General features: G+C 43.6%; 1 protein-coding gene across 1 annotated transcript in view; it reads left to right on the top strand.

Moving 5' to 3' along the window:
- The window catches only part of ADCY5 (adenylate cyclase 5), a 204,873-nt gene extending 193,721 nt beyond the window's left edge, over nt 1-11,152 (top strand). The window contains exons 16-21 of the mRNA XM_039699111.1: nt 3,279-3,305; nt 4,105-4,237; nt 5,236-5,499; nt 5,830-6,034; nt 6,931-7,055; nt 8,589-11,152. Of these exons, the coding sequence (XP_039555045.1) occupies nt 3,279-3,305; nt 4,105-4,237; nt 5,236-5,499; nt 5,830-6,034; nt 6,931-7,055; nt 8,589-8,717 (883 nt within the window). The 3' untranslated portion in view covers nt 8,718-11,152. The remainder of the gene's footprint in view (nt 1-3,278; nt 3,306-4,104; nt 4,238-5,235; nt 5,500-5,829; nt 6,035-6,930; nt 7,056-8,588) is intronic.
- The last annotated feature ends 1,882 nt before the right edge of the window (nt 11,153-13,034 follow it).

The following is a 13,034-nucleotide window of genomic DNA, read 5'->3' as shown; positions in this document are numbered from 1 at the left end:
CATCAGCCCTTCAAGCCCAATGATCTGGGTACTCCTCTCCTTCACATGACTACTCCATGATTTCAGCACTCCCATGTGCCCAGTAATAATTAATGGATATACAGCTTCTGCTGGCATTGCCAGTTAATGGAGGTGTAGCTTTTGCTGCCATTGGCAGTAATCACTTAAATTATTTTGTTAACTCAGTTGAGTGAAATTAGGTAGGAAACCCCATGGAGCTTTCTGTGGGGAGGTATAGGGAGAATGAGGTTTTCTTGCCCTTTTTTCAGATATTAGGTGTTCCATCAGCAGAAGCTATTTAGCATTTTCTAACACAATTAGTGAAATAAAAGCATTTTATATCTCAAATATAATTTCATTCTTGTAATTCAAGCACTAAGCGAAATTACAGCACTTGGAAGTGTAATTTACATCACTTCACAATCAGAATGTCAGTAATAAAGTGGAGAAGGTTAGCATGTTTTCCCAGAAATAGCTTTCTGTCGTGCTGTATTATCTCTCACTAAATGGGATTTGTGTGGTGGCTCAGCCCCACACAGCCCCTCACTGCCCTGTGCTGGGATGGGGGACAGAGTTGGAAGGGGAAAAGTGAGAAAACTCATGGGTTGAGATAAATACAGTTTAAAGGGACAGAAAAGGGAGAAACTAATAATAGTAATAATAATAATAATTTAATTAGAATAGATAAAACAAGTGATGCACAACACAGTTGCCCACCACTTGCCAACCAATGCCCAGCCAGTTCTGAGCAGCAGCCCCAGGCTAGATTTCCCCCCAGTTCCCATACTGAGCATGATGCCATGTGGTATGGAATATTCCTTTTGGCCAGTTGGGCTCAGCTGTCCTGGATGTGTCCCCTCCCAGCATCTTGTGTCCCTCCAGCCTGCTCACTGGGGTTGTTGAGGAGCTGAAAAGTCCTTGACTTAGTATAAACACTACTTAGCAACAACTAATACATCAGCATGTTATCAACATCCTTCTCATACTTAATCCAAAACACAGCACTGCACTAGCTAGGAAGAAATTTAACTCTATTCCACTGGAATCCAGGACAATTTGTTTTGTCCAAAGAGCTCCATGGATGGCTATTTATTGCCCCAGTGCCTGGAAAGCCATTTGTGTGAAACAGGAGCTCAGCATGCAGCACAGAGTTCAGAGATGAACATTATTGTCCAGCTGATACTAAAAAACAGAAAAGCCACCATGACCTCATACTACTTTAATTGGGTGCCCATTGTAGCTACATAATTAGTGTCTGCTCTGCAGCCACTGTGGTACTCTGACTAATTAGAAGTGATGCAGATGTCACTTCACACTTCTGTGTACAAACCAGCCCAGCATGCAGGCAGCTGAAAGGCTGATCACAGCACGCTGGGAATTGCTGGGCTTGGCTGCAGCCACACCAGCGTGTGACACCTGGAGCGTGACTGGATGCACAGGGCTATCGTGTTACCTCTTTCCTCTGCACAAGAAAAAACTAATGCCTTGGTTTAATCATGTGATGGGCCAGTGTGATCTTCTCAACTGAGTTCCTGCACAGGGAGGCCCAGAGAGCTTTGCTCTGTGATTTGTTCATCAAAGCCATCATTTCTCTTCCAGCTGTCTGTCCTTGCAACTGTGGCTGGGAAAAGTGAGATGCTCTGGTCCTATGGGAGCTGTCTCTAAAATGAACTGCCTTTCCTGCTAAAAATGTGCACTTCACTTGAGCAGGAGTGTAGTTAGCAAGCTTCTCTCTGTGTTCCCTTCCAGTAATTAAAGAACCATCTGCTACTGGAAATGTCTGTTCCGTGGGGGAGCAACCTACCAATGTAACACCCGTACTGCCTGCACTGGGCATCTTCACTTATCCAGAGAGTTACTGTAAACACTGCTTTGCTGCACTTCACAGTCTCTGATGGAGGTTTTAGAGCAAGAGTAACACCCACAGTGAGCTGCAGCCTCAGTACTAAGGGCCAGGTCTGCCATGCTCCCATCAGTGATAAGGGAGGGCAGTCAGTCATCCTTGGCCAGGTGATGTAGGGAAGCAGGGGAGTCATTCTCCCTGTGGGAAGTGTCTCCAGCTAGATCCAGCCTTCCACGGGGGAGCCTCCAGGCTTTCCATACCATGTCTGTGTCCAAGCACACGTGTTCAGTGCTGGAGCTGGCCAAGAGCCATGCAGTAGATTGTGTGCAAGACAACAGTGGCTTGCAAAGTCCATGTCAGAAGAAATTCCATGCTCAGAACTGCAGAATACGTCTTGGAGCAAATAAGGTTAGAGAGTTGCTATGCTTTTATTTTTTGATGTTATGCCTGTTTAGGATCCCTTGCCTATTTTGATTTTGATCATTTAGATGTCTGATTGTGTAGCAAGGTTCCCTCCAACCCCATAAAACTGTGGCCTGAAGCTCTCTAGAGAGCTGTCACAGTCTCAGGCTAATATCACATTCGTAGCCTGCAAAGTTCTAATTGCATCAATGACACTACAATAATTTAAACACTGATCTCTTTCCTTCCATTTCAATAGTGTTTTAAAAGATGCTTGTGCATGGTTCTCAGCCACCTAATACTCCACCCACACTCGAGAACAAAGCCAGCAGCATTAAGCAATCAATCAATCAGGAGCTCAGGCAGCTGCTACCTACCAGAAAACTCTGTTCTGTGCTTTCAGTGTCAAAAAGCACACCTTCCATCTCCCCCAGCAGCTCTGATACACGTGGGTACTTTGCAGAATTGTCAGTAGTAATGGGAAGGTGCTAAAGGGTTTTCTTCAGTGCCCTTGTGTGTGGTACCCAGAGCTGGGCACAAGCTGGCAGTGAGGAATGTGCAGAAGAAGAGAGCAGGATTGGAGTTAAAAGAATTAAACACATCTCCATGCCACAATTAAAGGAGAAGAAAAGAGCTATCTCTCACAAGATAAAAAAGCCCAAAGCTTTCTTCTTTAGGCCAAATTTTGTAGTCTGACCTAATGAAGCAATGATCAATGCACAGGCGTTTGCCAAGCATCCCACACTGACATTAAAATCCCAAATTATTCTCACACTCTTAATGCTTCTTTGATATTTTACCCACATTAACCATGTCACACGATCACTCTGGAGTTTTGAGTGTAGCTCAGAAGCCCGTTTTCTCCTCCCCCTCCCATCCTTTAGTAGTTTTCTGCTTCAAAAGAGCTGTAGCCCCACACAGTGTTAGAGATGCCACACTGCAGAGGTGCTGTGCAATGATGTGCAGAAGGGCAGGAGCTGCAGGGAGCCAAACACTCCCCTGACCTTGTGTTTGTGCTTTTTTTTTTTTTCAGCGTGTCTGCAAATGATACATCCTCATGGTGAGTCACTTTGGCATGAAATATTTTATAGGTTTTTGTTGGTAGGTATTTTCTGTTCACAAGGTGCAATAGCAGCACATGGACTCAGCAGCAGTGTCTGGTGTTTGTGCATTGCTGTGAGCTTGTACAACACAGTGCAGATGCCCTGAGTGGACTGAGTGTTGCCCTTTTGTATGTATAGCTACTCTCAGAGCATCCTCTTTCCTGTGGGACTTAAGTCAGCTCAGGGCTTATTTGTAATACAATTTAAAGGTTTTATCAAAATATTTTTATAGTGTGTAACTCCATAATTCATATTTAACAGTTTTTATTTGCCTGCTTGTCAGAGGAGGTGTGAATGTGCCTTAGTGCTCCTTTCAGCTTACAGAGCACTTACACAACAAAGCCCATTAAGAAGTGACTAATTAGAGAAGCCATGAGTTAGAGCAGTTCCTTACTCAGGAGCCTGGGGAAGCTAGTGCAGAAGGCAGGATGAACACAGTCTGAGGAGCTGTCAGCATTTCATGTTGTCACCCCTTAGCATGTATGGCCATTCTCTGAAGAGTGCCCTTTATACCAATGACAACCCTTCCCAAAAAGTTGGATTCCTTTTCCAATTTCCAAGTCCTCCTTTAGAAACTGGCATCCGTGAGCCAGTCTCCAGCTTTTTGTAAAGGTTTGTCCCTTTACCAACACAGGCTTTGAGGGGAAAGGGAAAAAAAAGCCTGAGAGCCTGGTTAGCCTCAAAGTGGGAAGCATGAGGTGTGGCAAGGCTGTGTTCTTCAGTAACAGGGAAGCTGTGCTCTTTCCTTGGCTGCAGCCCCCCGGTGACAACACGAGTCGCACTGAAGATTGTGACCCCTGTCATCATCACTGTCTTTGTCCTGGCACTGTACTTGCATGCCCAGCAAGTGGAATCCACTGCAAGGCTTGATTTCCTCTGGAAACTTCAGGTTAGTGGGTGTTGGTTGTGGGAGGATCACATGTGGTCTTTGGCATTAATATAAAATGACTGAGCTCTTCACTGTCGAGTTGAGGAGTGTGATAAAGTGCCTTTGAATTTAATCTGAATCTGGTTTATAACGGGGCATACTAATAATGCTCTGCTCTTCTTTGCTACTTTGCATACTCTGCATCTCATCCCAGTTATTCAACCCCTTTCTTCCTTGTAAATGCACCTTGGATGGTTCCCATGGTAAAGGGTTACAGATCTGAAGGTTGAGATTAATGAATTTGGGCAACTGAGCTGTTACTGCTGCAGGAACATGTAATGTAACACAATTTATAAATATAGGAAGCTCATATTCACCGCTGAATTGTTTCCCAGAGTTCAGTGAGCTTTAGTTTGCTGTGTTCAAGGGTGTGAAAGACTCACATTTGCATTTTCATTCAGTTTCCTGTTAAGCAGTGGGAACTGGCTCAATGTCCAGCCTTCATTAGCCCCAGGCAGCAGTACTGGGTAACCAACACACTGTGGATAATGCCACACTGTGCTCCTGTCCCTGGGTTCACTGTTCATGTTTTCATTACTTGTGCCCATGAGTGATGTTGGGACCCTGTATGTGATTCCCAAGCAAGCAGGACGGGCCTGGGCTCTGGCCAGCGCTCATGGCTGGGGGGCTGCAGGACTGCAGGTTTTATTTAGATTTTCTACCTTCTAGATGGCAGGACATCATTCTAATTATAGGTTTTTGTGGTTTGAGTACAAGGCACTGAGAAAGCAACAATTAATTAAAGCTCCTTGGGAAGCAGATAAACATTGTAATCCTCATTTATAAATGGTAAAACAATGGAAGGAGTGAGCTGAGTGGTTAACCAGTTCAGGGCTCAGAAATACAATGCTGGATTCTGGCGTTATTCTCTGCCTGCTTTTCCATACACACGTGCATGAAGAGATGGAACATTTTCCACTGCAAAACACAAGTGCATCACTGCCTCCCCCCTACTGTAGGCCACCGAGGAGAAGGAGGAGATGGAGGAACTGCAGGCCTACAACAGACGCCTCCTGCACAACATTCTGCCCAAGGACGTGGCCGCCCATTTCCTGGCTCAGGAGCGGCGCAACGATGAACTGTACTACCAGTCCTGCGAGTGCGTGGCGGTCATGTTCGCCTCCATAAGCAACTTCTCCGAGTTCTACGTGGAGCTGGAAGCCAACAATGAAGGGGTGGAGTGTCTGAGGCTGCTCAATGAGATCATTGCTGATTTTGATGAAGTAAGTCACAGGAAATCTGGGTGAGAACTGAATCCGTAATCCGTGAGTTTAGCTGGGATTTGCTGAGCTCCTGAAGGAGGGCGGTTTATTGAATCAGTGGTTAATTTCTCCTTACTCTAGGAGTCTTCAGTTTTATCTTTTTTGCACACTGTGAAATCCCTTCTATTCCCTTGTCACTCCTTTGAGAATCTAATCCCTTTTCTTTTTCTGTCTTCCTGGTTCTGTTCACTACTTTGTGAGCTTGCAGCAAGGCGGGACACATGGCATGGACGTTACCAGCATCTGTGTGTTTGTCAAGGTTTATTTGCTTATTTTGCTCTTGTGACACAGATAATAAGTGAAGACCAGTTCAGGCAGCTGGAGAAGATCAAGACCATTGGCAGCACCTACATGGCTGCCTCAGGCCTCAACGACTCCACTTACGACAAGGAAGGGAAGACACACATCAAAGCTCTGGCAGATTTTGCCATGAGGTTAATGGACCAAATGAAATACATTAATGAGCATTCATTCAACAACTTCCAGATGAAGATAGGTAATGTCCTCATGCTCACAAGATTCCATGTAGGTAGTGGTCATTCTGAGATGGGGATTTTATGAACAGTAAAAACCACAGATGTTACATTAGCTGTACAGTGATGTTGATTGGTGGCTGGTGACCACTTTGGCCTCTATGAAACATCACATTAGTTTTTAGGTTATAGCAGCACCACTGAAGCTCCCTAGGGAATTAGAAGCAGCGTAGCTCCTGCCACAGCGTGGTCTTAGATGGTGGTTGACCTGGGGTTGGTTTTGCTCCTGTGCTTCCAGCTCTGGCAGTCTTGGACATTAAATTGTCTTTCAAGTCAGGGAATAAAAAATGACAGAAAAGGAAGAAGAAATTCTAGTCAAGTGTGGTGTTTGTTATGGAGGGCTCTGGGCTGCTGCCTTGCAGGCCCTCAGCATTGTAGCTATGTGCTAACTTCACTTGTAGCTCTGGCAGTCTTGGACATTAAATTGTCTTTCAAGTCAGGGAATAAAAAATGACAGAAAAGAAGAAATTGGAATCAAGTGTGGTGTTTGTTATGGAAGGTTCTGGGCTGCTGCCTTGCAGGCCCTCAGCATTGTAGCAGGTATGTGCTAACTTCAAGTGAGCAGTTTGCTTGTTAGCCAGGAGGCAAACAAACTTTATGCCATTATCTGGCGCTAGAAAGTAGCTCTGGATTAAGCAGATCCAGCCCAAGCTGCCAGTCGGTTGGGCATAACTGATGGATCATGGATCAAAGAAGCCAAACTCTATTTTAACATTTCTCTCCCCCCAGTTTGGCCATAGCTTTACGTGTCAGGGTAAAGCACAGCTAAAACCAGGGAGGCTCAAGGTGGGTTTTTACTGTCTGAAAAATAACCTGGCTCAAGCAAATGAATCTGAGCATATTTTTCTTCTCCTTCCAGGCCTCAATATTGGTCCCGTTGTAGCTGGGGTGATAGGAGCTCGCAAACCCCAGTACGACATCTGGGGCAACACAGTGAATGTAGCCAGCAGAATGGACAGCACAGGAGTGCCTGACAGGATTCAGGTAAGGCAATCCCTGCAGAACTTACCCTGCCAGCCCTGTGTCACTTACACATTTTGAAACTTAATTACAATTGCAATTTGGTTTAATTTTATTCCTTTATTCCATGCATTTACCTACACAGAACTGAAAGAAAAGCCACTTAGGGAATGCTGGTACCAGCAAGTTTTGTCTTTTAATTGTGACCAACACTGCACCTTTGTTTAAAAGCTTGCACTTCAGTTCTGGGTGGAAGTGCTGAGCTGAGCTTCCTTCCCTGTGTGCCTCACTGGCACTGAGCACAGACCTGTCTGATCCCTGCTCAGTTGTGCTGCTCAGCTGTGTGAGGTGTTTGTTTCATTTTCCAAGGGCCTGATTCAGCCATGTATTTCTGTAATTCACTTTGCTGTGCCATGTGTGGCGTGAGACCAGCAAGGGTCCAGGCATCAGCAGGATGGGGATTCACAGCACAGAGAGAGGATTGTTTAAGGGGTTAATGGGACCAGGCTGATAATCACACATCTCCTCGGCCTTCAGATGTGACCTTTCCAGTGAGTGATTCAATTGCAGTGTCCTGCTTTTGCTGAGCCAATGTCCACAGTAACAGAATGTCATTCCTTGGGAAAACACTGAAGGGTTATAAAATAAGAGCAGCTGATTAAAGCCCAAGAGGGGCAGCCATGCTGTTTCCTTGCCTGTCAGTTAACTGGATCGATATTTAGCATCACTCTTGAGATGGTCTGTAAAGCCACCTGAAAAAGGGTGAGAAATTACATTGTAATAAATAAATACCTCAGGAAATGGTCTTTAAACTTGTGTTGTTCTGCAGCACAAGTGATTATTTTTGACTGACATCTGCAGAGACAATTTGGATGCTGGCTAGAGTATTCCATTCAATCAGTTCTCTCCCATTGCCCACTACCTTCTCCTTCATAAAAACAGCTCCTGACTCCTAAGCTGTAGATCCACTATGTAACTTCCAGGTAATTTTTGAGGCTGTTTTAGTAAGTTTGACCTGTTTTCCTACTGCCACTCCAGTGATACAATGAATGCATCTGAGCAGACTGAACTGACTGGTGTGTTTTAAAAAATGTGACCAATTTCTTACGCTTTATCCAGTGATCTCCTTGAAAATGCAGTTTTTTTCCCCATTTGTGAACTGTGTGTGACATCTTGTACTTTCTCAGATGTATCAACCTTTCAATTAGTGATTGATGTGCAAACATTGATTGACTTAGAAACAAAACAATGCATCTGAGCAGACTGAACTGACTGGTGTGTTTTAAAAAATGTGACCAATTTCTTACGCTTTATCCAGTGATCTCCTTGAAAATGCAGTTTTTTTCCCCATTTGTGAACTGTGTGTGACATCTTGTACTTTGTCAGATGTCTCAGCAACTTGTGCCAAGCTTTCAGTTAGTGATTGATGTGAAAACGTTGATTGACTTAGAAACAAAAGTTGATCCTACTTTATTTTGTCCATGGATTACTCCAAAAGCAGATGGAAAGACTGTGGAATACAAGGCAAGCACCCGTTCACTCTTGTTTATTCTGCAGGTAACCACGGACATGTACCAGGTTTTAGCAGCCAACAACTACCAGCTGGAGTATCGAGGGGTCATAAAGGTCAAAGGCAAAGGAGAAATGACCACCTACTTTCTAAATGAAGGGCCTCCAATTAGTTAGCACCGACTGCAGCGCCACACAAAGATGGATTTTGCATTACCCAGGATTGTGAATAGGAGAAGAATAACTTTTTGGTAGTGAAGCTGAACATGCGGCGCAGTTGAAATTTCACCCCATGACTCTAGAGCTGGTATCAGCAAATTCTTTGGCCACCCATCAAGAAAGGCAAGAGAAAGAAACCACCTTGGATGTAATTGTTCCTGGCTGAGTGCTAAGTTGACCAAAGATGTGCACTACAGAGTTCACAGATAAGACATGAATTCAACATTTTTTAAAAGGCTGCTACCACAGGATGGCATAAGAAGCTATTTAAGTATTTATTGACGCAACACAACATTTACTTGGTTGAAGGAATGTATGATTCACTACAAAGCATTATTTTGGAATGGATTTGCACTCCCATAATGTTTCCATCCCATACTGCCAGCTATTTGAAGTGTACCACTGTGCTTTTATTAGCTGTTTTGAATGGGCTTTCAAAACTGACACCCACTGTTGCAGCACACAAAAAGGCCTTTTAGAAGGGCATTGGTAATGTTTTAGTGTGAAAAGACATTATAGCCTTGCCCCCACTTTTTCCTTCTTCTCCATGGCTAAATGACTGCTCTTCTGAGTGGGGCTGGCACACCTGATGAAGGGGAAGATCAGGATAAAGGAAGATGGCTCTACAACCATATTTATTAAAAAGTCGTCTGTGCTCTTCTTTGGTATCTATCAGTTTACATGGGAAAGACTAGATGTAAACAAGAGACACTTTGTGGGGGGAACTCCCCTGAAATTTGTTGTGGGTTTTTTTGTATTTTTTATTTTGTAATATTGAAAACATGGAGATCTAACAGATATACCAAATTCTATATTTTGTAAATTATATATAAATTAGAAGGCAGGCTGTCCACACCAAGGTGTGGGGGAGGTGTATATAACCTGTAGACTTTTGTGTAATTTTTTTCTGTGTAATCCTCTGAACACAGACTTGGCAGTTTTCAGATTATCACTATACAATCAACCAACAACAAACAGGTGAGTTTCCAGGCTGAATCAGATGCATTTTAAAATGAAAATGCAGAAATATCTACAACCCCAAAGAAGAGGAAAAACCCGCGGTAGTCACAGAGTTGTTCCGTGCAGCGTTCCAGCGGAGGGTGGCGGCTTCCCAATGGAAACAGGACCTTTGAGTTTTAGCTACTGAGACGGTATCAAACATGTCAAAAAGAGCTCTACCCAAATCTTCTAATTCTTAACAGGAGCTCTTATAAGAAAAGGAAAAAAAAAGCTCATTTGAACTTTTGTTTTTAAAAAATCATTTTTCATAGGTGGTCTTAATAGAATCCTGCTGATCTGAGAGTTGTCTGACGTTGTAACTGCCATGTGACATTACAAGGAACTATGTGCTGCAGCATCGAGTTTACTTTCCTGTAGTAAGCACTTATTTAAACTGATTCACAGATTTTCAATTTTCAGGAATTAGGAGAGCTTCAAAAAAGATTATGATGGCAAGTGTGTATGTGAGGTGGTCGACCTTAAATAGTGCCATTGATACTGTGTTGGGCATCTTTATCACTAGTGGGGGGGTTTCTGAATAGTTCACTGTTATCATTTATGTACCTTTTCTAAGTATGAAAGAAAAATCCCTTGATATTTTATTAAAAAAATTATTTAAAAAAGCTATATTTTTTATATTCTATGAGGGGAAAGTTTTGATATTGAATTTGGCTAGCACTAAAAATTACTCCAATCTTTTGACATTTAATAAACTTCTTTTCCACTCTTCTCAGGGCAGAATTATTGTAGTACTCACAGCATAATGATTGCACTATGGTGGTGGCGATTTCTTTTTCCTACTCAACAATGAGAATAAGTGAAAATCCATGGACCTGTCTTAATTAATTTGCTCTATTGCTAAGCATGACCCGAGCATTAAGCCATTTAAACATGAGCTTAAATGGCATCTCCCCTTTCCTTCTCCCTTCCACTAGGAAACATCTCTGAAAAGTATAGTATATTGACTTCTGTAAAACTGCCAAGTCTGCCCTTGTACTATACTTTTGCTCCTTTACATCTTTCCTGGTTTGCAAAATAAACTTAAGTTGCATCACGGTGTTATGCCTTTCTCCCCTCCTCCACCCCCATCCCCTTTGTCCCTCACTGAGTTTCATTTCCTTCATGCCATACACTTGATTTTAGGTTTGCTTTCTGCTTTCCAAAAGTCTGCAGTCTTCTTAACTTTTGATTCACCTTATGAAGTTGTGTTGTCAATGAAATTTCAAGTCCCCAGTATCTCTAGCTGTGATTGTTGACAGTGTGTCATAATCATTTCAAGGGGTATTCACACACTCTTTACTCTGGATCTTGCAAAAATGGATACAGTTATGATTTCCCATGGAAATTGAAATCTATTTAAGTAATTTAACTATATTAAACACTGTTTCACTGGTGATGTGTCTCTGTTTTATTTTAGCTGCAGCTGGCTAGTAGGATGAGACTGAAGTTGTGTAGGAGATGCTGGATCTGCAAATTGAAATGTCCAGGTCTTGTCTGGCACTGATGGATGCCCTGGTCCTTTGCCCCAGTATGGAGCCCCAAGGACTTGGCTACCCAGCAAACATCCCTGGGTCCTTCTTGTGCTCCCAGCTGCTCCTGGAATCTCTGTCAGGGCAGCTGACAAAATACACTGGCATAACTGAACAGCTTAAATTTGTGTGTCTGTCCTATGGGAAAAAAAAAAAAGTTTGTATTTTCAAAAGCACATCACCTTTGCCAAAGAATTCCCAGGTATGGTACTTGTCCTCTCAAGGACACTGGAAGGAGACAGCACTGCTGCCAATGCAACATTTTCAATCTTTACACGTAGAAGTAAATACTACACATTATTGTACCAATTAACAGGAGCCTCAGGTAGAGCTGAGAAACAAAACCCTGCAGCTTCCAGCTGACTTCTTTTAGTTGAGAAGAGATTACACAGGCAGCTGAAAATCAAATGCCCTACAATCTGTTATAGGTTAGAAGGGATTTTATGAGTGTACTGAGAACACAGCTGCAGGAACAAGAAGCCATGAAGTATTTAAGGTACCAGTCTTTATGAAAATTGGCAGAGAACTATTTAATACTTTCTGTGCTCTCCTAAATAATCACAGAAACAGCAATTTAGGACATTTCCTGATGTAAGCAACTTTTTTAAACTGTCTGTAGAAGGGTATTCCCCTAGGGAGGAAGGCAGGAGTCTCCAATGCTGTGCCCTCGCATTTCAATTACTGTACACCCACTGGCTGTATAGTTTTCCCTAAATGCATCTTTTTCCCACCCAAAAAGCAGAGATGAGTTTTAAGGTGTGTAGCCACTTTTCCCCAACACAGATCTGGCTACATCAAGTATCTGCCTGCACTTAATAAAATGATACATTTGGGACACACTGAATTTCTTAGATGTGTGTCCTGCACTGCAAATATCTCCAGCCTGGCTGTTTATGTATTACACAACATCCACAGACACCAACACCTGGCCAAAAAGCATGCCCAGAGGCAAATATTTTCATTTTGTTAAGTTTCCCAACTACTCCTCAGGGCACCATCAGTTCCAGACTGAAGTTTAGGAGTTGTCAGAGAGAGCAAGCTTGAAAAGCATGCCCAGAGGCAAGTATTTTCATTTTGTTAAGTTTCCCAACTACTCCTCAGGGCACCATCAGAGTTGTCAGAGAGAGCAAGCTTAGGATGCTGCTGGGAAAAGGGCAGCCCAGCTGTTTTAAAGCTGAGAAAACTCAAGTTTCCTTGCTCTTGACCCACTTCGTCCTTGGAACTGAGGGAGCAAGTAGGCTCTGGGGAGGTGGGGGAGGACAGAAAATTGAATTTCAGCCTGGATGGGGGGGCAGGAGCAGCAATTTTCCTGCCATTTGGGAGCCAGATAGTTTCCTGTAAAAAGCAGTTATGTATTTTCTGTCCCTGAGCTCCTCTCAGTCCCTGCTCTGCCCTGGCACTTGCCGGCAGCGCAGGGGAGGTGGCTGCACCGCTGGGGCCAGCCCTGTCCCGTGCTGCCCTGGGAAAGGGGCGGGGTGCCAGCTGAAGTTACCGAAGCAGGAGAGCTCAGCACTGACAGGCCCGGAGGGGCGGCTGGGGCAGCAGGGCACTGGCATTCCAATAAAAAGCTCCAGGGGTCAGCAGCTGCAGTCAGCATCCCTGTAAGCAGCTGGCCCCAAAAATCTTTTAACAGAGAATTTCAGATGCAAATAACTATTGCCATCTACTGGAAATGGCATTATACACCTACCTTGTGGAAGTGAGGCAAGCCTTTGGTCATTCCTTCCTGAAAGCAAATAACAGTGAC

Source organism: Passer montanus, unplaced genomic scaffold (genome assembly GCF_014805655.1).
Source record: "Passer montanus isolate IOZ18808 unplaced genomic scaffold, ASM1480565v1 scaffold1, whole genome shotgun sequence".
NCBI classification, from domain to species: Eukaryota; Metazoa; Chordata; class Aves; order Passeriformes; family Passeridae; genus Passer; species Passer montanus.
The sequence above is the reverse complement of the archived record's forward strand: the minus strand, read 5'-3'. Positions and strand labels throughout refer to the sequence as shown.